Genomic DNA, 23,371 nt, shown 5'->3' on the forward strand with positions numbered 1-23,371 from the left:
ATGTTAATTCTACATTAAACATTAGTCCTATTTGTAAATGTCAGTACTATTTTAAGGAAAGGCACAGCGCCCTTTTCCCTCTTGGTGTACCCTGACTTATCTTTAACCAACACATTTGGGAAGCCCATTCTGACTACTGCTCCACTCCACCCCTGCCCCTAGCCAGGAAATTAGCTCTGCTCTCCAAAGTTTTCACCACACCTATTAAAACACTTATTACACTATCAACCTGTCTCCTTACTCCATAAGACTGTAGCCTCCTCATGTGTCTTATCTCTGTATCTCCTGGGCCAATAAATGTCACAGAATTAAATGAAAATGGCTTTCCAGTCCTCGTTTCTGTATCACACTTCCAACTGCATTTCTGGTTCCGAGGGTGACAATACAAAACGTCTGAACGTGAAAGGAAGAACTTTTAATAATTATGCTGGGACAACGGGTATAAATGGTTTCAGGCAAACCAGAACCTATGGAAAACCTTCCTGTTCAACATGTGCCAAACTAAAAACATCACATTGTCTTTCCACCACATCATTTAGACTATGTCCCTAGTTATTTATATGTCCTGCAAGTTGGCAGTTGGATCTAGAATCTTGATCAGATTCAGGTTCAGTTTTTTGTCACTGAATACATCACATGTAGTATGACACACTTTCAGGGTCATCTCAAATGATACTTCTTCCATGAATCGCCTTTCCTCCCCATCTTCTAAGATAAACAAAAAGAAACAAATATAAAATCTGGACATTCTTTCTCCTCTCTTTGACTCCTAATGGCAACAACTACCAAGAAACAGCTTATCATCTATACCTCTTCTATAGCCAATTTGTCTAGAAACTCCTCAAATCCCAAAGAGAGTCTTACTAGACTTTGAAACCACTGGAGTCTCCGGCACAGTTCCCTAAATAGAGCAAAGTTGCATTAGACACTACTTGGACTGAATTCCAGTTTTCCTTTTGTCTTTTTTTTGGGAAATGATTTCAAGCATATAAAAACCTGTGGATCAAGCCACAGCTTTATTTCTCTCAAAAGTGGCATAAATTGGTTGAAAATAATTAATATTTCAGGAAAAATTACTACTGCTATCATCATTTCATTTATATCTCATGGTGAATGTTTAATCTACTTTAGATTCTTTTCCCAAGCCTAGATGACTAACATGACAGGTAGCACATTATAATTCTAAAAAAAGATTGGCTGTTTTTTAAAAAGGAAATAATAAAATTTGAAAATAATGGTTCAAGAAGCCAGGCATAGGGTTTCAATGAATAAAATAAAGGGGCTACTTTCTACAACTCTCAAGGTTAACACTGTGGTCTAATAATTTATACTCTTCATCTAAGAGAAAAATTCTGTCGGTCTACTGAACCTAATTACACAGACAACAAAACATAACCACATATACTCAAGCATAACCCAAGTGTTTCTAATAAATGTCAGTAAATACATTATTTTAAAGAATTTAGGACTTCCCTGGTGGCGCAGTGGTTAACAATCTCTGCCTGTTAATGCAGGGGACACGGGTTCGAGCCTTGGTCCAGGAAGATTCCACATGCCACGGAGCAACTAAGCCCAAGTGCCACAACTACTGAGCCTGCGCTCTAGAGCCCGCAAGCCACAACTACTGAGCACGCAAGCCACAACTACTGAGCACGCAAGCTGCAACTACTGAAGCCTGCGCGCCTAGAGCCCGTGTTCCAAAACAAGAGAAGCCACCGCAATGAGAGGCCTGCGCACCGCAACAAAGAGTAGCCCCTACTCGCGGCAACTAGAGAAAAATCCGCGCGCAGCAACGAAGACCCAATGCAGCCAAAAATAAATAAATTTATTAAAAAAAAAAAGAATTTACACAACTCTTACAAAGAAAAACAATGGATGAAACAACCATTTAGGGCTATGATGACGGTTTCTTGGAGACTCTTCTAAAATTTGCCGCTTCTAATGGGTGATTTTTCTTCATCTAATTACTGACTGACTTAACAATTCTATTCTTAAAATCAAGCTGCAAAATCTTTCAAGAGGTGTTGATAAAAATACCACTTCATTAAACAAAAGTTGGCAATCATATAGGAACGTAAGGAAAGTTTTTGGGTTCTGTTTTTGTCATCTTAACTGAAAGCAAGGTTAGGGAAACTAACCCATTTTCATCAATGGCACTCCAAGCAATTACCAGTAGCATTCGTACACCCACCCTCCTTCCACATGCACCTTGTGTTTTCCAGTCTCCATCTCCTACAACTCCCCCATTTATACCCTCTTCCTTGAGTCTGATTCTCTAGCCTATATCATGGGCACTTTTACAGATATAATTTAGCCTTCCCGTTGTACTCAAGGATTAAAAAAATTTTGCCCTGACATCTGGCAAAGTAAACAAATAAATACATTATTAACTGGAAAAGATCCACAACCAACAACTGCTTTTCCCTAAAAGATAAAGTAGGAAATATTTTTTTAAATCCCACAATCTTATTTAATTAATGAAAAGTTACCCTTTAACTGATAGGTTTGCCTTTTTAAAAAAAAAATAAATTTATTTATTTAATTTATTTTTTTGGCTGCATTGGGTCTTTGTTGCTGCACACGGGCTTTCTCTAGTTGCGGTGAGCAGGGGCTACTCTTCATTGCAATGGGTAGGCTTCTCATTGCGGTGGCTTCTCTTGTTGCGGAGCACGGGCTCTAGGCGCGCGGGCTTTAGTAGTTGCAGCACGCGGGCTCAGTAGTTTCAGCATGTGGGGCCTAGAGCACACAGGCTCAGTAGTTGTGGCGCACGGGCTTAGTTGCTCCGCAGCATGTGGGATCTTCCCGGACCAGGGATTGAACCCGTGTCCCCTGCATTGGCAGGTGGATTCTTAACCATTGCACCACCAGGGAAGTCCCCGGATAGGTTTGCCTTTGTTAATCACCATCATTATTATTATTATCAGTATCTTCATTATGGGGCTTAACATGTTATGTTCCCCAAAACATAGTAAGTGATCTACTTGTACTGTTTCATTTAATCCTCACAAGAATCCTATGAAGTTGGTTTTCCCCAAACCAACAAACCAAAAGACACTGAAGCACAGAGGGGTTACGCAATTTGCCCAAGGATATATTACAAATAAATGGCAGGGGCTTCCCTGGTGGTGCAATAGTTAAGATTCCACGCTCCCAATGCAGGGGTCCCGGGTTCGAATCCTGCTCGAGGAACTAGATCCCACATGCATGCTGCAACTAAGAGTTCGTATGTCACAACTGAGACCCAGCACAACCAAACAAATAAATAAGTAAATAAAAAAAACCCCCACAAATAAATGGCAGAGCTGGGACAGAACTCAGAGATCTTTGGCTCTTAGCCTCTTGGCTAGAGCCTGTCACTTTCCTAATGCTCTTGTGGTTTTATAACTTTGATGTAAGAGGTCTATTATTAATTCATTCAACAAACATCTGAGTTCTTCCAAACATCTGGCATTGTGGTAGGGAAGAGGATAAAAATAAAATCTAAAGCAGACGGACACATAAGATTACAAAAGCACTAATAACATTTGAATATAATTAACACAGTCATAAACACTATTTACAGGAGTTACTCAGTTTTCCTGGGTATCTCCCTTGTATACCGGAGGTATACATGTTATTAAACTCCTGTTGATGTTGTTTTTTTCTAAAAAAAAAAAAAAAAAAAAAAAAGACTACTTATAAATCAATCTGGATTTGGCTGCTGAAAAGCTTTCTGGGAGATTTCTACAGTAAAAAAAGATCATAAGAACAGCTACTTCTTTACGACGGGTGTCCCTTCCTCATTCACCTCCCTTCTTGTTTCTGTGTGTCCCCCAAAGGCCCAAGGTTCCCAAACTTTTTCAGGATCAGCAACAACATTCTATGCATTAATGGTCTTACGTTTCTGAGAAGAATCAGAAATGCTCCAAGATGAGATTTCTGGCCTGTACACACATTAACTTAGATTTACTATTACCACACTAGAAAAAAGGTATGTCTCGTAAACACCAAAGGTCACCTGAGAAGAGTGCGGATCGGTAAGAATACTGGAAACTATTATCATACTTAAAAACAGGTTGGCAGTTGGTTGCCCGGGCCAGTAATCCTCAGGGCTTCCCTTGGTACGGGAATTCAATCAAAGGTGGCTCAGAGAGCCATGTCAGCTTCAGTATCCATGGGGGAGAAAAGAGAAGGCCATGATGCCCAGACTAAGGAATTCGAGAGAATCTGGATAATCTCTTGGTTAACCAACCCCAATGCCAATCATTATACAACTAGGAGAGCAGCAGGATCATGCAGGGTGAAACTAAGGCTTCCTTATATAATCCAAAACTTAGGGTCTGTACTGGGAGATCCCTTAACAGCCCAGCCAGAAGCAAAGGCATTTCTATACAAAGAAACCTCCACAGGCTGCTTTTGCTGCTAATTTCCGAGAGTTGCCTGGTATTGGTCCACTGCTACTAAAATGCGTAACCTAGTGAGCTGAACTTATATGTCAACTTTTCTTGTGTACAATAAGGCAATTATAAAAGCGACTAAATGCTGGGTGGGAGAGGGAGGGGATATGGGGGTATAGGTATACATATATAGCTGATTCACTTTGTTGTACAGCAGAAATTAACACACAACAGTGTAAAGCAATTATACTCCAATAAAGATGTAAAAAAATAATAATTTTCTCTAAATGAGAAATGGATCAAAACACTTAAAAGTGAATCTTTTGTGTGGCAGCTGTTGTCATGATTGCAAAAAAAAAAGGAGACTAAATGCTGACAATCACAGATTTATCAATAAGCCATCCCCAAGCACTTTATTTTAAAAACACTTTTATAAATGCTAATTTAATTCCTACCCATTTCATTCTAAACAAGTAAATATCAAATAAATGTACTTCTTATTTAGAAGTGACACAAGTGAAAGAATTTATTATATGCACTGTTCATCTTAGCCCCACCCAAAATTTCTAGAAGAGTCCTAAGAACCTGGGGTTATTTACTGGAGAATGAGGAGGGCCAGAAAATGAGGAAATTTACAACTGCTACCATATGATAACAGAGCAAACAGGTAGTTCTTTCAAGAAAGTTAATATTTTTAATCTTTTTTTAGTTTACATTAAAAGTGGTAATGAGTTTCTATCAGAGACATCAAGGTAAACACAAAAAAAACCACAGCTGCATTTCACATTCTACCACTTATTGCCTTGCCTTCATTTAACTTTGATTGATGCAACCTATTTTACAATTTAAATGTTTTTCTTTAAAGCACTGGCACCAACATCAACATTTTAAATTTTAGTTCCTGCTACTTTAGAGAACCTATCTTAATCTTTTAAGTTAAAACTTAGTTTTAACTAAAGCTTAAAACATCATATAATACATGATTTTGTGGCAAAGGGTGAATCTGATGCCCTGGTTTAAAATGTCTTAAAAACAAGTTAAAATACCTTTTAATAGGGACACTTTAGCAAAGGGTTCATTTAGGTCTTGCTCATCCATTTGGGCATCTACAGAGGGGGGAAAAAGATAATTATAAACAGTAAACTCTATTAGCAAGCTATCATTATCAAAATAAAAAACTGAAATTTATACAGCTATTGTATTTGGATCATTGAAAGTAGTTTTTAAATTTATCCAAGATTCAAGGGAGTGACTTGATAAATAGAAGTATTGCTTTTTCCCTCAAACGCAAACTTTGAGATCTCCACCCACACTAACCTGCATACCTAAACTGCTTGGTAGGTAACAATAACATCTACAGATTTATAAGTATTAGGTTAAAACTGACCTGTAGTGTCGTCACTACTTTTCTCCTTGCTTGGACTCAGAGTATCTGATAAATCAGATTCCTTTGCTCTTGCCTGGTTCTCTAAGAAGAAATAAATAAATAAATAAATAAAAGTAGAATCTCTTTACAATTAAATAGCTTATATCAATAAAACTGCTTCAGGCTATGCGTGCTCTAAATCTACTGGTATGCAAAATACTTTTAAAATTAACTGAGGTCACTGGATCTCTTACTTCTTCACCACTCTAGTCCAAAATGGAATGCTGGTTATTACACGTAGCTCATATTAAATTATAATGTGGATCATGATTGCTGTGCAGAGGAGGGCTGGGGCTTTTGTTCAAGGCTGTCCACTGGCCAACTGGAAACAAAAATGAAGCAAGCTTTGCTAAAGTATTCAGAGACCTGCAACAAATATAGCAAAATTCCCAGGACAATGTGGATACCGTATGAAGATGATGAAAGAAAAGGATTCTATTATATAAAAACACTAGTTAGGTTGCCTTAGTAATATTTATACTCATGATAAAGACTCTTTTTAAAAAAATCACCATTGTCTTTTATAAAAGTAACATTTAAAACAAGAAAATTAACAGCCTTTTATATCTAAAGAAAGTATTACTGTACCTGAACCACAGGCCTGAAATTCTTTGCTTGAGTTGTTATTTCCTTAAACTCAAGGACCATTCTCACTACTTGGCCTATTCCAGCTATATTAAGATATAGCTTAAGCCCCATCACCTCTAAGGAAGTCTTCATTTCTCCAGCATGTTGCTCCTTTTTATTTATCTTCTCTGGGACATAGGGTTTTATAATTAATCATGTTCTATTTTATATCATTCTCTGTGTATACATATATCTTGTTTCCTTAGTGAGATTATAAATTCACTAAAAATATAATTACTTTTTAGAATGTTACTCACTTAACTATACTGTCTGTGGTAATCTGTATCAAAAATTTAAATGTGTACATTCACTTCTAGTACTTTTCCTAAGGAAATAATAGGCAACATATAGTATATATATATAAGGACGTTCATTGCAGCATTGTTCATTATGGAATGGAAAATGTCCAAGATATATTCACTACTATTAAGTAAAAGTAAAGTCTGTTAAGCCATGTATAAGATGACCCCCTTTAGACTGAAAATAGCTATACACTTCGCTATGAATTTTTTGTTGTATATATTTATTCAAGTCTAGAAGGATCTACAACAGAGATACCATCGTCATTTCTGAAGGTAGGGATGAACATTTATTTTCTAACTTCACATTGTTATATATTGTTTGAAAAATTATAGCGAACATATATTGTTTTCATAATCAACTAAATCAAGAGATATTTTTCATTTTAGAAGCAGTCAGAAACATATCTAAAACCAATACTGTCAAAATAATTAATACAATATTAAAATATAACTTGTTATGGCTATTCCATGTAAGAATACATTAGAACTTATGGCTTCACTTGTGAAATGAATGATGGATTACAAGAAGCATTTTGCTTCCTTTCTCACTGCCATTTCTAGTCAAAGGCCAACGGGGGAGAGACAGTGAGTTTAGAATAGAAGTGAAGTCACTGATTACTGAGGTCCATGGGAATCTAATCTGTGACCTCTGGTGCATTCACCAGACTATAGTCAGACATTTCTGAATGTACTAGTTTTGATCACTAAGTTACAGTCTCAAATAAGGCAGGCTAACACATCTTGTCTATATATAGAAAGAAAAGAAACCACTGTGGGAACAAAAAGGAAAAGACAAAAATGACTCTTTCCTAATTTTAATATTCTTGGCAATTTTATGATCAAGATATAGAGGTAAACCAAGAGGAACGTATTTTCAAAAGTATTCTTCTGGCTTAGAAGGAACTTTTATTTCCTATTTGGAGAAGTAGCCAGGAAGGTAAAATTGCCTTAGAGGTGGGACTATCTTCCATTAAGATCTTACTAGAATATAAGCTCCATGAGTGCAGGAATTTTTGTTTTGTTAACTGCTATAATCCCATTGCATAGAACAGTGCACAGTACATAGTACGTGCGCCAAAAAGAGGACCATTAGAGACATAATTTTACTTTGAGTAAGAAGGCAAGCTTTTAGCAAGTCAAGTCATGGTTCACCATTGTTGTGTCCTGATACTAGAGTTATTATATGGAGGCAAACGAAATCTATTCAAGATGAAACACAGGACACAACAAATGAGTGGTAGTCTCTACTGTTCAAAACATCTACTTTTCAGCTATTAAAAGTCATTACTAGCCGATTTTCTGTGCAGTATTTAATCATTAAAATGCATACCAATAGTATATAGAAGTAAATGGAAGAATGGCTACCAATATCAATACCAAAATTGTTCCCAAACTGGCAAGTCTACAATAAGGTGAATATTTTCACTATATCTTCAAGCAGATATAACGACGGATGGGCAAGACAAACACAGACCACTTCCTACACCACTGGAACCATTATTTGCAAAGAAAGCAAGGTCAAGGATCAAGGGAAAAAAAAAAAAGGAGAACTAACATTTGTTGGACAACGGACTAGTGCTTCCTGCTTTATAAGCAATATTTCATTAAATTCCCACAAAATCCTCTAAGTTATATACTGTCAATCCCATCTTACAAATGAGGAAACTGAGGTTTAAAGAGCTAAAGTAAGTTGCCTGAAGGCACATAGCTAGTTACTGGTAGAACCTGGAATTAAAAGCTACTGTTTGACCTACTCTGTATTCTTTCTACTTCCACCTTGAAATCTACTGTAAACTGCAAGTTGAGTTAGTACTTAAATAGAAGGCATATGCAACTTATGATTACATTTTTCATTAGGTGAAATACCTGAAGGGAATACTACCAAGACTTGTAACAGCTGGTAATTGGCAATTTCCAACAACTGATATTTAAAATCAGTTTTAAATATCATTCCATTAAAAACATCAGCAATGAAAGCATTTAAAAAATAAAACAATCCAGCCAAACCCAAAAGAAAATACTTTATAGCCAGATATAAAGCATTTAAAATGTAATTTATTTCAGCCAACTAGTTTGTCACAAGGATTAGTGTACCTCTGCATGCTAACTGTGGGAAGTACCAGTAAAATGTTGACTGCTGATAGAAATATCTCTGGGTATATAAAACATCTGTATTATCATTCTTTTTTTTGGCCACGCTGCACAGCTTGCAGGATCTTAGTTCCCCGCCCAGGGATTGAACCTGGGCCCGGTCAGTGAAAGCTCCAAATCCTTACCACTGGACCACCAGGGAATTCCCTGTATTATTCTTTTTTTTGGGGCTGCGTTGGGTCTTCGTTGCTGCGTGCAGGTTTTCTGTAGTTGTGGTGAGCGGGGGCTACTCTTCCTTGCAGTGCGCGGGCTTCTCATTACGGTGGCTTCTCTTGTTGCGGAGCACGGGCTCTAGGCGCGCGAGCTTTAGTAGTTGCAGCACGCGGGCTCAGTAGTTTCAGCATGTGGGGCCTAGAGCACACAGGCTCAGTAGTTGTGGCGCACGGGCTTAGTTGCTCCGCAGCATGTGGGATCTTCCCGGACCAGGGATCAAACCTGTGACCCCTGCATTGGCAGGCAGATTCCCAACCACTGCGCCACCAGGTAAGTCCCTGTATTATCATTCTTAAAGGATGTATTCTATTCACTTGCATGGACTTACTTGCCATAATTTATTTAATAAATGCCCTTATTATTGGACACTTATGTTTTCCTTTTTTTGCCTTTAAAACAACACAAACAAATGCCCTTGCACATTTGTCCAATTTGTTCCTTAAGATAAAAACTTAGAAATGAAATTGCTAGGTCAAAAAGCATGTTCTTTAAAACTTTCAATACATATTTTACAGCCAGATTTCAAAAGGAAATCATAACATTTTCTTTTTCAATAATGACATAACATAATTTCAAGGAAATATATTCTAATTCAGAATGCATTAAATAGAAGCACTTGGGTAGCAAGATACTTTTCTTTAATTATAAGAAGCACTGATTTTTTTCCAAGGCTCTACTTCTACATCAAAGTGTTGGCTATTTAACCAACTAATCTGAATAGGTATTTAGATGGTGAAGTAAAAGCTATTTTAAAATCTGTTCTCATCTCACTTTAATAAGATGAAATAAATTGCCATACGTACTAAAAATAGTTCACTGTTCTGAAATTCAATGCCTGTTTGCCAGAACAATATTAGTGACGCATATTTTATGCATTCTTTCCCCAAATATGGCATCTGCCATGCACAAAATTCCAAATGGAAGCCACCAGATATATGAAATAACACTATCCTTTTAAATATTTTTAAAAGCCAAATGGATCCAGTTACTTTCATAAAACAAAATGTAATGAAATGGAGTATTGCAAACTTTTATCACTCATTGTTTTAGCTAACCAAAATGATTGTCAATTTAGTTTTAAATTTTATACGGGTATGTTCTTCTGATGAAAGTCCTAGAATGAATAATGAGCATATCCCACTAAATTTACTTGCACAATTTCCCTATACATAAAAGTGACTTGACAATACGATGTTTAAAACTCACTTTTCTTCTCTAAGCCTGACAATTGTAACAGAAAAGAATCAACAGAATAAATTACTTCAAGCAATTACAGGACTGTTCATTAAAAAATATAAGGTTCTACATAATCACTTTTGTTTAAGTCAAATTGAAATGCTAACAATTAAGATAATATTAAATATCATAAGGACTATTAAAGGTACGATAACCAACAAAATGGAACTGCAAGCATTTTTCACCTGTTTCAAAAAAGATTTACATTGCGTTTGATTAAAATTTTGAGATCAAAGCTGAAAATAATGCTGGAAGTGAGACAGAGAGATTGCCACAAATCTTTAATACCTAACGAAACCTATTCCAAGCATTTAAAAAAACCCCACACATATATACCCACTTAAAAAAGAAACTTTCTGATGAACATATCCTTCTTAAAACAGAACTCCAACTATTTTATATTATTATCTGATATTGTCACTGCATTGCCATTTTGTGAGCTGTAAGACATAAACTGATGGTTAAAGTATTATGACCTTGGAAATGTATACTAACCTTCATTATCCAAAAGAGTTGTCAAAACCCACAGAAAAATGCCACAGAAACCCACAGAAAACGAACCTTTTGAAAGCTTTGTTTCTTCTACCACTTTGGTTAGATGCCCCTCGACGATCAGCTTCTCTGCCAAAGAAAATAAACGTTACTATCCAAGCCCAAACTGAGTAGCAAGCACTTCCCTGAGCTGGGCAGTGTAACACATTCCATGACCAAATTTAAAGATGATGACATTACTCCCATGACTAGGCTTGAACAAAAACTTGAACCTGGAAGGGGAACTAAGAGAACTGGAACGATACTAGAGGAATCAGGTTAATGCAGAAATCCGAGGGTAAGGGAGATGAACTGCCTTCAGTTTTCATTAGCTTTCACATTATTTTAAAAGCCTTGAACTTTTAAAAAAGGACTCAGAACAAACAAAGCAACCCTCTTTAAATCAAGGATATTAAGTTGAAATAAAGGAATTCTGAGAAGGTATTCCATTTAAATAAAGAAGTAATACAAATCATATTATATCAAGTTTACTTTTCCCTATTGACACAATTTAGCAGAGATGCCTATATGACATGTTTCAGTAAAATGAATAATTTTAGAAGAGCTAATTATTGAAAGAAATTAAAAAAAATTTTTTTGCTTTTGTTTTATGGGGGATTCTCTGCAAATGTATAATGTAGTTTCTTTATAATTTATTTAAAGTCAGATTTTCATATTCTGCCTTTCAGTCAGGAGGATAATATATCTATTCTGTATACACCATTATCTGATCCTATATGTCACTTGGTCTCCTTCATTTTACACTTTTGCAGTATGTGAAATAATTTCTCTATTCTATCCTTTAACCCACTGCAACTTGGTCTACACCCATTACTCAACCACTGAAATGGCCCCAAGATCACTATAACCTATCTGCCAAAGCCCATGGTTCCTTTTCTTAATTTTCATTTAACATAGGCTCTTTGCAGCATGTGGCACTGTTTGCTCCTGCCTCCTTGAAAAATAGGAAGTCGAAGTAACAAATTTAGATAATTTTAAAAGGCATTAACCCTACAAGATATGTAACATAAGCTGTCTTACCCATCCTCTGTCCTACTCCATTCCATTCTTGAAAAATCACTTCCTACAAACAACTTTTAACTTTTAGCCATTTCTTCTGGTATTTACATTTATATTTCTAAATAATACATTGCTATTTCTTAATTTTTCCATTTTAGGCATTATTTACTGACAATCTCTTACAGATGATTATGCTCTCATATCCTATCATCCTCATAAGAGTTACATTTTGTCCATCTGTAATCAGTATTTATATTATGACTATTATCTATACCTGAGTCATATAATATGCGATAATTATATTTCTTTTCTTGTACAACATTTACTATTTTGGGAACTTACAATGCCCTCTTTTGTTTTGCTAATTTTTAAAAATATATCTCAAACACAGCCCAAGTTCTTATAGAACCATAAAACTCTCAATATCCTCAAACATATCAGGCCATCTATCACATTATATTTCCCTGTCTCTCCCTTCTCCTGGCCCTTTAATCTTCCTGCTCCAGTCTGAGCTGTACCCTGTACAAGATCCCCTGCCCCCAGATTCCAAATCTTCCTCTCCCTGTTTTATTCCCTTGTTTTAGTGTAATATATCCTCTGATAATTTCCTGATAAGGGGTGGATAGAAGGTAAATGTTTTGTAATTTGTTCCTCTGAAAATGTTAGTGTTCTACCCTCACATTTGACTGGTTTGACAGATACATAATTCTACAGGACATAATTTTCCTTCAGAATTTTTAAAACATTGTTCCACTATCTTCTAGCTTCAAACTGGAAGGTGAGTCTAATGCCAGTCTGACTCTTGTTCCTCATTATGCACTGCAGAAGCTTCTTGTGCTCAGCAATGCCTGGTTTGCCTGTCCTTTCTGGGCACCTGAGAAGACTGCACATTCCAAGTCCCTAGCACTCAGGAAGGTCCATGTGACTGGTTCTAGCCAGGGCCGAAGCATTTAAGAGAGTACAGTAGGATTTTCATACACTTGTTCTCCCCCCACTCTAGAAACCATGTGTTCAGATTAGCCTAGATTCCTGAGTAACAGTATAGAGCAGCGTGTTCTCCCTCACCATGCACATGTAGCATAAATGAAAAGCAATGTTTGTTGAATTAAGCCATTATGATTTCAGGATTTATTTGTGGCTATATTATAATTTAGCTTATTATGATTAATAATACAGTATGAGATCCTTTGTTTCTCTCTGGCAATTTTCAGAATCTTTTCTTTATCCCTGGTGTTCTTAAATTTCATATACCTCAGTATATGGTCTTGTTTTTAAAAACTGAGGTTAAATTCACAGAGTGTATTAATTTTAAAGTGAACAATTCAGTGGCATTTAGTATATTCACGATAATATGGAAGCACCAACTTCATCTAGTTCCAAAACATTTTCATCATCTCAAAAGAAAACCTCATATTCATTAAGAATTTACTTCCCATCCTCCAAAATCTCTTACCACTCAATTGATCATTTTATATTTCTAAAATTAGTCTCTACTCTCATTCTCTTTGTCCTTGTGTCCTATGTCTTTTATAATATTTTACTATGAATGGATCCATTCACCATATTTAATCAAAAGTTTACTGCCTCCCCCTTTTTTTTTTTTTTTACTGCCTCCCTTTTAAAACTCTTTTCCTTTGACTTCTAGGATACTACTCATTCCTACTTCTTTTATGTGCCTGCTCATTCCTTCCTTCTCAGCTTTTCACTGACTTTCCTTTATTCTATGATCTAAATCTGTATGTACAACTCAACAGCAAGAAAAAAAAAAAGACAAAAAAAAAATCTGATTAAAAATTGGGCAGAAGATCTGAACAGATATTTTTCCAAAGAAGAAATACAGATGGCCAATAGGTACATGAAAAGATGCTCAACATCACTAATCATCAGGGAAATGCAAAGCAAAACCATAATGAGATATCACCTCACACTTGTTAGAACGGTTATTATCAAAAAGACAAGAAATAACAAGAATGTGGAGAAAAGGGAACCCTGGTACATTGTTGGTGGGAATGTAAATTGATGCAGCCACTATGGAAAACAGTATGCGGGTTCTTCAAAAAATTAAAAATAGAACTATATGATCCGGCAATTCCACTTTTAGGTATTTATCTGAAGAAAACAAAAACACTAACTTGAAAAGATATATGCACACCCATGTTCACTGCAGCATTGTTTACAATAGCCAAGATAAAGAAACAACTGAAGTGTTCATCAATGGAGGAAGAGATAAAGAAATTATGGTAGGTATATATAATGGAATATTATTCAGCCATAAAAAAGAATAAAATCTTGCCATTTGTGACAATATGGATGGACCTCAAGAGCAATGTGCTAAGTGAATTATGTCAGACATAGAAAGACAAGGACTATATGATCTCTCTTATATGTGGAATCTTTAAAAAAAAAACAAAACAAGCTCATAGATACAGACAGCAGACTGATGGTTGGCCAGAGGAGGGGAGTGGGAAGTGGGAGAAGTGAATGAAGGGAACGCAGGGTTTAAAAAGGGTGAGGGGAGGTAGGCAAAATGTAGACTTCAAAAGCCTCGTGTGAAAAAAGTGATAGATTTGACATCACATAAATTAAAACCTTCTATATGATCAAACTCACCATAAACAAAGGAAAAGGGCAAGTGCAAACATGGAAAAAATATTTGAAAAACAAATAACAGATAAAAGGTTATTATTCGGGCTTCCCTGGTGGTACAGTGGTTAAGAATCTGCCTGCCAATGCAGAGAACACGGGTTCGAGCCCTGGCCCGGGAAGATCCCACATGCCATGGAGCAACTAAGTCCGTGCGCCACAACTATTGAGTCCGCGCTCTAGAGCTCGTGCGCCACAACTACTGAAGCCTGCACGCCTAGAGCCCATGTTCCGCAACAAGAGAAGCCACCGCAATGAGAAGCCCATGCACCACAATGAAAGAGTAGCCCCTGCTTGCCGCAAATAAGGAAAGTCCACATGCAGCAACGAAGACCCAACACAGCCAAAAATAAATAAATAATAAATAAATAAATTTATTTTAAAAAAGGTTATTATTCACTCCATTCATTCATTCATTGAACAATTAATTAGGGAGTGCCTACTATATGCCAGACACTGTCCTAGGTGCTGGAAACACTAGAATGAACAAATGACAAAATCCCTGCCCTCCTGATTCTTATATTCTAATGGTGCAGGGAGGGACAGGCAATAAAAAAATAAACAAATAGTATGTCAGACGGCAGTTACAGAGAAAAATAAAACAAGAAATGAGGAAAGGGCCTGTGGAGAAGGCAAAGATATGACACCTTCCAAAAATGAGTAAGAAAAAATCAAACACAAGAGAAAAAAGGCCAAAGAACAGGAACACAGAATTCACAGGCCAAGAAATGCAAATGTCCAGTCAACATGAAAAATTCTTGGTCTACCCACTAACACAACGCCACGGCATTATTTGCCCATCAGGTTGGCAAACGTTGAGTACTGGGAGGATTGGGTAAATGAGTAATCTTGTGCCCTTTCACAGTGGAAGTGTAAATTAGTATCGTTTTTTTTTTTTAGAGGACAATTTGGCGGGAACTATCCAAATGTTGAAAGTACATGCCCTTTGACCCCACAACCCCTCTTCTGTATATCACACTGGAAAGAGAGAGGCTTGTACAAAGATTTCCAATGTAGCACTTGTCTGTACTGGGGGAAAGCAGAATACAAATTTTTAAAGTTCTGTCAAGCAAGAAAAAAAGAAAGCATTAGTCTTTGAGATTTCAAAAATTCTTTTCTAATAGCATTAACTACCTGTTACACTTGAATAATTTCAAAATGTTGATGCCTAGTCTAGCTCTCTCTCTCTCACATCCCAGAACCCTAATGCCTAACTGATTCTCAAACATCTTCACCCAGAAATCCCACAGGAACTTAATCTCACCCCTCAAAACTGAATTTATCTTCTCTTCCTTTCTCCTACGTGGATTTGGTATCTCTCCTCTCCTCTTCCATAGCTCTTCATTTGTATCTCTATCAAGCTATACTGCAACTATTTATTTATGTCCACCTTTCCCAACATACTACAAACTCTTTGAGGAATATACTCATTCCTTCAAGTACTTACTATGCACCAGATACAGTACTAGGTACTCTTCGTGGATTACCAAGATAAATGTGATAAATCTAGGAATTTAGGGTCTAGTGAAAGCAGGGAGGCATCTTATTAATAATTTAATTCTCAACACAATTATGTCACATAATACAGGTTCCACAAAAGCTTGTTATATGAATATAGCAAATAATGAAATAGTATAAACACAGGTTCTGAAAGCCATTCCAAGCTTTCTCTAGGATGTTGAAGATTGAAGTACCACCTTTAAAAAATTATAAACACACATTAGGAGTAATTTATTGCTCAAAACTCTCTCACCCTTAGAACAAAATCTTAAGTCCCTACCATGATCTACAAGGTCTATAAGCCAACTATGGCCCCACAGAGCCAAATCCAGCCTTCTGCCGCCTCAGTAAATAAAGTTTTATAGGAACATAGCCAGGTCCATTCATTTACATATTGTCCATGGCTGCTTTCCACAACAATGGCAGAGTTTGGTAGCTATAACAAAGACCTTTTAACACGCAAAGCCTAAAATATTTACTATCTGGCGTTTTATTTATTTTTTAAAGGCATTTTTATTCTAAAACTCCAATTTCAGACCTGCCTTGGGTTTTCATATGGTTTCTCTCCATCTCACACATTCTTTCTGCAGACACGTGTACAACTCACTCAGCTTAGTCCCAAATCTGTTCAAGTCCTACATAATACTTTTGTCACTCCCTATTGTCTTATAATCTTCCATTTTTTCTTCAGCGGATTTATCACTACCTGACAATATTATTAGTTTATTAGTTTTTATCTCCTCAAGAGAATGTAAATTCCACGAAGGCAAAGCTATCTTTGTCTTGTTCATTTCTATACCTCCCAAAGCTAAAATAATGCCTGGTATATACATAGTAGATGCTTAATAAATATTTGCTGAATGAATGAATTAGGCATTTATGTTTAAAGAGTTCAAACATGGAAAAATTATTTGAATATTTTCCTCATTCTAAAAACCTAAGGATTTTTTTTTTTTTAAAGATTTCTTTATTGATTGATTGATTGATTGCTATGTTGGGTCTTCGTTTTTGTGCTATGGCTTTCTCCAGTTGTGGCAAGTGGGGGCCACTCTTCATCGCGGTGCGCGGGCCTCTCACTATTGTGGCCTCTCTTGTTGCGGAGCACAGGCTCCAGACGCGCAGGCTCAGTAGTTGTGGCTCACGGGCCTAGTTGCTCCGCGGCATGTGGGATCTTCCCAGACCAGGGCTCGAACCCGTGTTTCCTGCATTAGCAGGCAGATTCTCAACCACTGCGCCACCAGGGAAGCCCTAAAAACCTAAGGATTAAATACATATAAAAAGTTTTGAACAGTACCAGTATTAAGCTCTAGATAATAATTACCTGCTGTTATTATCACTATTGAAATTATTTAAGGTTATATTACCAATCTAGTGAATCATTAGTGGCCTGTGATTAAAGTATTAAGGAAAAGAATATTGTTTTTTTTTTTTTTTTTAAGAATATTGTTTTTAAAAAAGTTTCTAACCGCTAGTTCTCAAACTTGGGGCCTCAACTCTTTTAATAAGTACTGAAAATCAGAGACCCTCAGAGACAAAAAAGAACTTCCATATAATAATAACTGCAGGTCTTGAAAGAACTATTTGCCTTGGCACAAAAGAAAGATAGATTTTCTTTCTTTCTTTCTTTCTTTTTTTTTGATGTGGACCATTTTTAAAGTCTTTATTGAATTTGTTACAATACTGCTTCCGCTTTATATTTTGGTTTTTTAGACCGCGAGGCATGTGGGATCTTACTCCTCAACCAGGGATAGAACCTGCACCCCCTACATTGGAAGGCGAAGTCTTAACCACTGGACTGCCAGGGAAGTCCCCAATATTTTCTTTCTTTTTTAAAACTCCCTCTTTTTGAGGGTTACTCTGGGAGAGATTATTATTCATTTTCCCGTTTTAAAACCATATTTATTATTTATTATGAAACAACACTTAGAAAGGGGCATAAAACACAAAGGTACAGGTTAATAACATTTTTTTAAAGTTAATGTCTGTATGACTACTGCCCAAATTAAGAAACAGAACCTAACCACCACCTCCAAAGCCTTCCACATTTCCTTTTCCAATCAAAATCCCATGAGGTAAGCATTATCCTGACTTCTATGGTATTTAATTTCTTGCATTCCTTTATAGTCAGACTACTCAAATATGTGTGACTAAATAATATAATTTTAGTGGTTTTGAACTTTATTCATCCTATATACCTCAGTGTTTTTTATCCATTTAACTACTGATGGTCTTTCGGGTTATTTCCAGTTTTGAATTACTGTGAATAATGCTGCTGCTGCGAACATTCTTGAATTGCACCTGATATACGTGTTTAGGCATTCTGTAGGGAACCTACCAAGGAAAAGAACTGATGGGTATAATAAGTTTGACAACATTTGAGAACCACAACCAAAGCACTTTGTTTAGTCAGAAAACATATTACAGAATTGCAAAAACTGCCAAATATTGTCAAAGACTGAATAGAAGAGAACCAAATTTATTTCTTGGCTGATAAAAATATATTATGTACTATCTGTATTACTATGTGGCGAAAAATGAAAGTGAGAAACAACGCAAACAAAAGAAGCTCAAAGGGAGCACAGGTGTGCCTAGTTCTTAGCCATTTTCCTCACATGACAGCTACAACCAATTGAAAGCAGAAGATAAACTCAAACAGTACTATCAGATACTGATGTCAGTTCCCTTGGGATCTTAAACAGACAGAGAAGTAGAAGAATAAAAAAGAACTGCATAATCTGCTGTTGTAAATGCCAACCTGGAGAATATTTCTAAATCTCAAAGTTAGATTTCATTAAAAAAAAAAATGTTATGACTAGGGCATCAAAATAATGTGCTTGAGACCAAATTTTTAAAATGGCATGCATATTGGTAATTTAAAAGTTAGACAATCCCTAAATTGTTGGAAACAGATTACTTTAACAGGAGCAATAAAGCTAGATCAATTAGCTTTCACTGTCTTGAAAATGGGAATAAAAAGGAGGAAAACAAGTTACTTCAACATGAAAGCTCCCACTAACACCCTCTCCAAACTCTGCCCCACGCCCCTGCAAAAGTCTTCTACCTTCTAGTTAACACGTATTTCTGTGTGCCAGGAATTACTTAGAGCACTTAGTAAACATTATCTCATTTAATTCTCATAATCCTATGAAGTAGGTACTACCATCCCATTTTATAAATGAGGAAATTGAGGTTTGAAGAGATCATACCACCCAGAGTCATACTGCCAATGAGGGACCAAATCAGAATTCTCATAAAGGTTCCTCTGATCCAACTCTAAACATCATAAATGAAAATGAGCTAACGTTACTTAGAAGGTCATTAAGGGAAATACAGCTAAGAAACTGAGATTAGAATTAACATCAAGGGGCTGGTAGCACAGTGGTTAAGAATCTGCCTGCCAATGCCGGGAACACGGGTTCGAGCCCTGGTCCGGGAAGATCCCACATGCCGTGGAGCAACTAAGCCCGCGAACCACAACTACTGAAGCCCACGCGCCTACAGCCTGTGCTCCGCAACAAGAGAAGCCACCGCAATGAGAAGTCCTTGCACTGCAACGAAGAGTAGCTGCCACTTGCCCCAACTAGAGAAAGCCCGCACACGGTAACGAAGACCCAAGGCAGCCAAAAATACATAAATAGAATAAATAAGTTTATTAAAAAAAAAAAAGAATTAACATCAAGATACAACCAAAGTAAAAATTAACAATCAGCATTCAACATCAAGCCAACAATTTATTTCCCTTCAGAGAATAGCAGCTCACATAGTAGAAAGAAAGCTTTAGAACTGCACAGGGTGACTCTGAGAGGTTGCTAATGTGAATAATAGAGACTTTTTCACAAGGTTATTTGTTTCTGCAGCAAAATACTTAAAGCAATTCCTATTACAGAAGATAATCTGCCTTTCCCTAAAAACAGTTCCAGAGGCTGTTTGTCTTAAAATCTAAGAATAAGGAAGAACAAGAGAAAATAAAAATTAGAATTCAATGACAGATTTAAAATTCAACGAAATGAACCAATTTCCAGAATACAGAAATGGATTTTTTTTTTAAAGGAACAGTCTATATACCAAAACACTACTGGCATGAATTTAAGACTATATTCTGTGCAGTTATACTGGAAGAAAATCTGGCAGAAATATTGGAAAGCTAGCTGACTGGGGAAATGGTTGGTACAAATCAACAACAAACAAAAATCCTCCAATACTCTAAGAACAAAGAAATAAAAAATTAGCAACATCTAGTTTAAACTCAAGAGTTTTCCTGTAATGGAGACATTAACTACTAAGAGAAGGGAACCACACCAAGTGTTTTCTATTCTTTGGCATAAATAAACTGCTTTGGCTTAGAGAAATAAAAGTTTAAAAGATGAAAATTTAAAACTCTGTTTCAAGTACAATATGTAATCAGAATAAGCCTGAAATTGTTCAGAGAGGCTGATCTCATAGAGTGATGAAAAGTAAACAGTCACAAGAGCAACACTGATTCAATGCATTACTCCAAATAAGGCAATTTCTATGTGAGAGCAAAGCCCTAAGAGCACGGAGGATGGAATGAGAGAATCATACACAGATAGTGACTGTAATTTCAAAATGGGGGTGGGAGGCAGGGAGAGAATTTTTTTTTTAATCAGGAAAAAAAATAAGACATGAAATATTAAGAGAATTAGACTTTTGCCTAATATGATAGTAAAAATGATTAAGTCGCATAGTAAGCATGGATTAAGAATACAAAGACATGAGGTTTATTTCATAGGACTCTTAACTCCATCATCAAAAGGGAGATGCCCTTGGGGGAGTGGGCAGTTTGTCTCTACAAAGCAGACCTCAGAGGAAAGTTTCTCTGGCACCCAGACACTGCGACAAACAGTAGCAAGAGAAATCAAAGGGGCAGGCAGCAGTCCAGAGAAGGCTGTTTTTCGCTCCATGCCCACCAAGTGATGGCAGGTCTCTACATCCTTAGCTTCTCTACCTTTTACACCCTTCATCCTTTCACTCAGCATACAAGTTAATCAAGTGGCAGAATTCACAAAATATGTATGAAACAGATTTAGAGATGTACAACTTTTAACTCAGAAAGCATCTTTAGCAAGCATACAAAAGTCTCAATGTATTCATTAAAGTTTATATGGTAAACCTTGAGTGACTAAAATTTGCAGGGAACATGGTATGTGGAGTTCAGCTTAAACCAAACTTCATGCCTGAATCTCTGAAGAAGAAAATTTGCGAAAACTTTTTAGTAAGTTTTATTAAAGTTACTTGTTAATTCTAGATTTTATATGATGTATTTTTATATAGAAAATTTACTTCACAGTTCTGGAATTAGGCAAAAGGTTATATTTGAATCTGTTCAAAATCCAATCTCTATGCCAGAGATTAAAAGCTTTTCTCCTAGTGACTTCCCTGGCAGTCCAGTGGTTAAGAATCTGCCTTCCAATGCAGGGGACGCGGGTTCCATCCCTGGTCGGGGAACTAAGATCCCACATGCTGTGGGGGCAACTAAGCCTGCGCGCCAAGACTACTGAACTCCGGCGTGTCAACTATAGAGAGCCTGCGTGCTGCAAACTACAGAGCCCACGTGCTCTGGAGCCTGAGCACCACAACTAGAGAGAAGCCTGCCTGGTGCAGCGAGGAGCCCACGCGCGCAACGGAAGATCCCACGTGCCACAACTAACACTTGATGCTGCCATAAATAAATGAATGAATGAATGAATAAATATTTTTTTAAAAAAGCTTTTCGCCCAAAAGATAATTAAAAGAAACAGTCTATTTTACCATAAAAGGAAAACAAATTGAAATGTGTTCCGACCCATTTAATTTCCTCAAAATCACCTTATAAATGGAGAGAGCCAACAACCAAATTGTCCTCTTACGGAGTCATACACATAAACTGAAAAAAAATCTGTCAATATATTTAAAATAGGCATGATGAGACTTCCCTGGTGGCACTGTGGTTAAGAATCCGCCTGCCAATGCAGAGGACACGGGTTTGAGCCATGGTCCGGGAAGATCCCACATGCTGCGGAGAAACTAAGCCCATGCGCCACAACTACTGAGTCTGCACTCCAGAGCCCACATGCCTGAGGCCCATGCTCCGTAACAAGAGAAGCCACCGCAATGAGAAGCCCTCGCACCACAACGAAGAGTAGCCCCTGCTCTCCACAACTAGAGAAAGCCCGCGCACAGCAATGAAGACCCCACGCGGCCAAAAATAAATAAATTAATTAAAAAATAAAATAAAATAAAATAGGCATGATGACTCCTATGGAAGTGAACTATTTGCTTTCCAATTTTTAAAACACCAAGTGAATTTACACTATACAAGCACAGTAAATAATGAAAGCTAGGTACTTAATATTTGCTTTTTAAAAGACGAAACAAAAATATGAAGTATTACTGCTCACAGAATATACGCTTCATTGTCAAGATCATAAATCAGTTCAAGATGCCTATCAATGAAAATAATGGCAAAAAAGTTTGTGTGCTTGTCAAAAAATAATCCAAAATTGTTTCAAAAGTTCACTTGAGTAAGATTTTTGCTGAATTTGCCTAGCTTGCCATAATACTTATTATTAAGCATGACAATTTCAATAATGGCACCTTGTCATCAAACAATAAAAATGTCATAAAATAATGAAAATGAGAACAAATCAAACCAGAGGTAACCCTTACTATGCCAGCTCCAGCTATCCAAATTTAAGGAGCCAAACAGATTTGGAAAATTTGAGATACAACTCTTGCTACTTGCCACCAAAACTCAGGAACCAAACAGATTCAGATAACAAGCTATATCCCTAGCTACCTGAATTTACAATCCAAACTTCCACTATTTATACTTAAGAACCCAGTGGATTCAGACATCTAGGAATGCTTATATTTTATTTTTTCTGTTCTTTGGTTCACTCTTTGCCCAAAAAAACAGGGTTTTATATTCTCATTTCCCCTCTGTGTATCACATTTAGCAATTACCCATGCCATTACATAGTCCTTGTAAACATTATTTTATTGACTAATATCCTCACTGAGGGGATTGCTGTAATTTATATAACTTCTGCTCAATCTCTGAATGTTTATTTGCCCCCATAACTATGACCCAATAAAAATCTCCAAACATCTTTTTCTTTATTTAAAACAAACATTGCTCTGTGTTAAAACTACAGCTAATTATTTTACACATTTTATAATAACACTTTAAATGATTTTTGCAAACTGTAACTTAGTAAAACATTATTTTGATAGTTCTCTGTTCTTATTTCTTTAGGCTCAAAATATAAATCCCAAAAGCTCAAAATAAAAATAACTTATTTTAAAATGGTCACATGTAACACAACTAAGCATAAAACCCTTCTCCT

The 23,371-nt window shown here is 36.5% G+C and overlaps 1 protein-coding gene across 50 annotated transcripts in view; it reads right to left on the reverse strand.

Moving 5' to 3' along the window:
- SLMAP (sarcolemma associated protein) overlaps positions 1-23,371 on the reverse strand; it is a 150,175-nt gene that overhangs the window by 24,021 nt on the left and 102,783 nt on the right. For 39 of the 50 annotated variants that reach the window (XM_057554157.1, XM_057554158.1, XM_057554149.1 and 36 more), the window contains 3 exons: positions 10,893-10,952; positions 5,764-5,844; positions 5,423-5,482 (listed from right to left, as the gene is read on the reverse strand). In XM_057554157.1, coding sequence (XP_057410140.1) covers positions 5,423-5,482; positions 5,764-5,844; positions 10,893-10,952 — 201 coding nt within the window. Of the gene's footprint in view, positions 1-5,422; positions 5,483-5,763; positions 5,845-10,826; positions 10,953-23,371 lie in introns of all 50 variants that reach the window. The other 11 variants (XM_057554107.1, XM_057554114.1, XM_057554116.1 and 8 more) reach the window with 2 other exon arrangements.

The sequence above is a fragment of the Balaenoptera acutorostrata genome, chromosome 10 (genome assembly GCF_949987535.1).
Source record: "Balaenoptera acutorostrata chromosome 10, mBalAcu1.1, whole genome shotgun sequence".
NCBI classification, from domain to species: Eukaryota; Metazoa; Chordata; class Mammalia; order Artiodactyla; family Balaenopteridae; genus Balaenoptera; species Balaenoptera acutorostrata.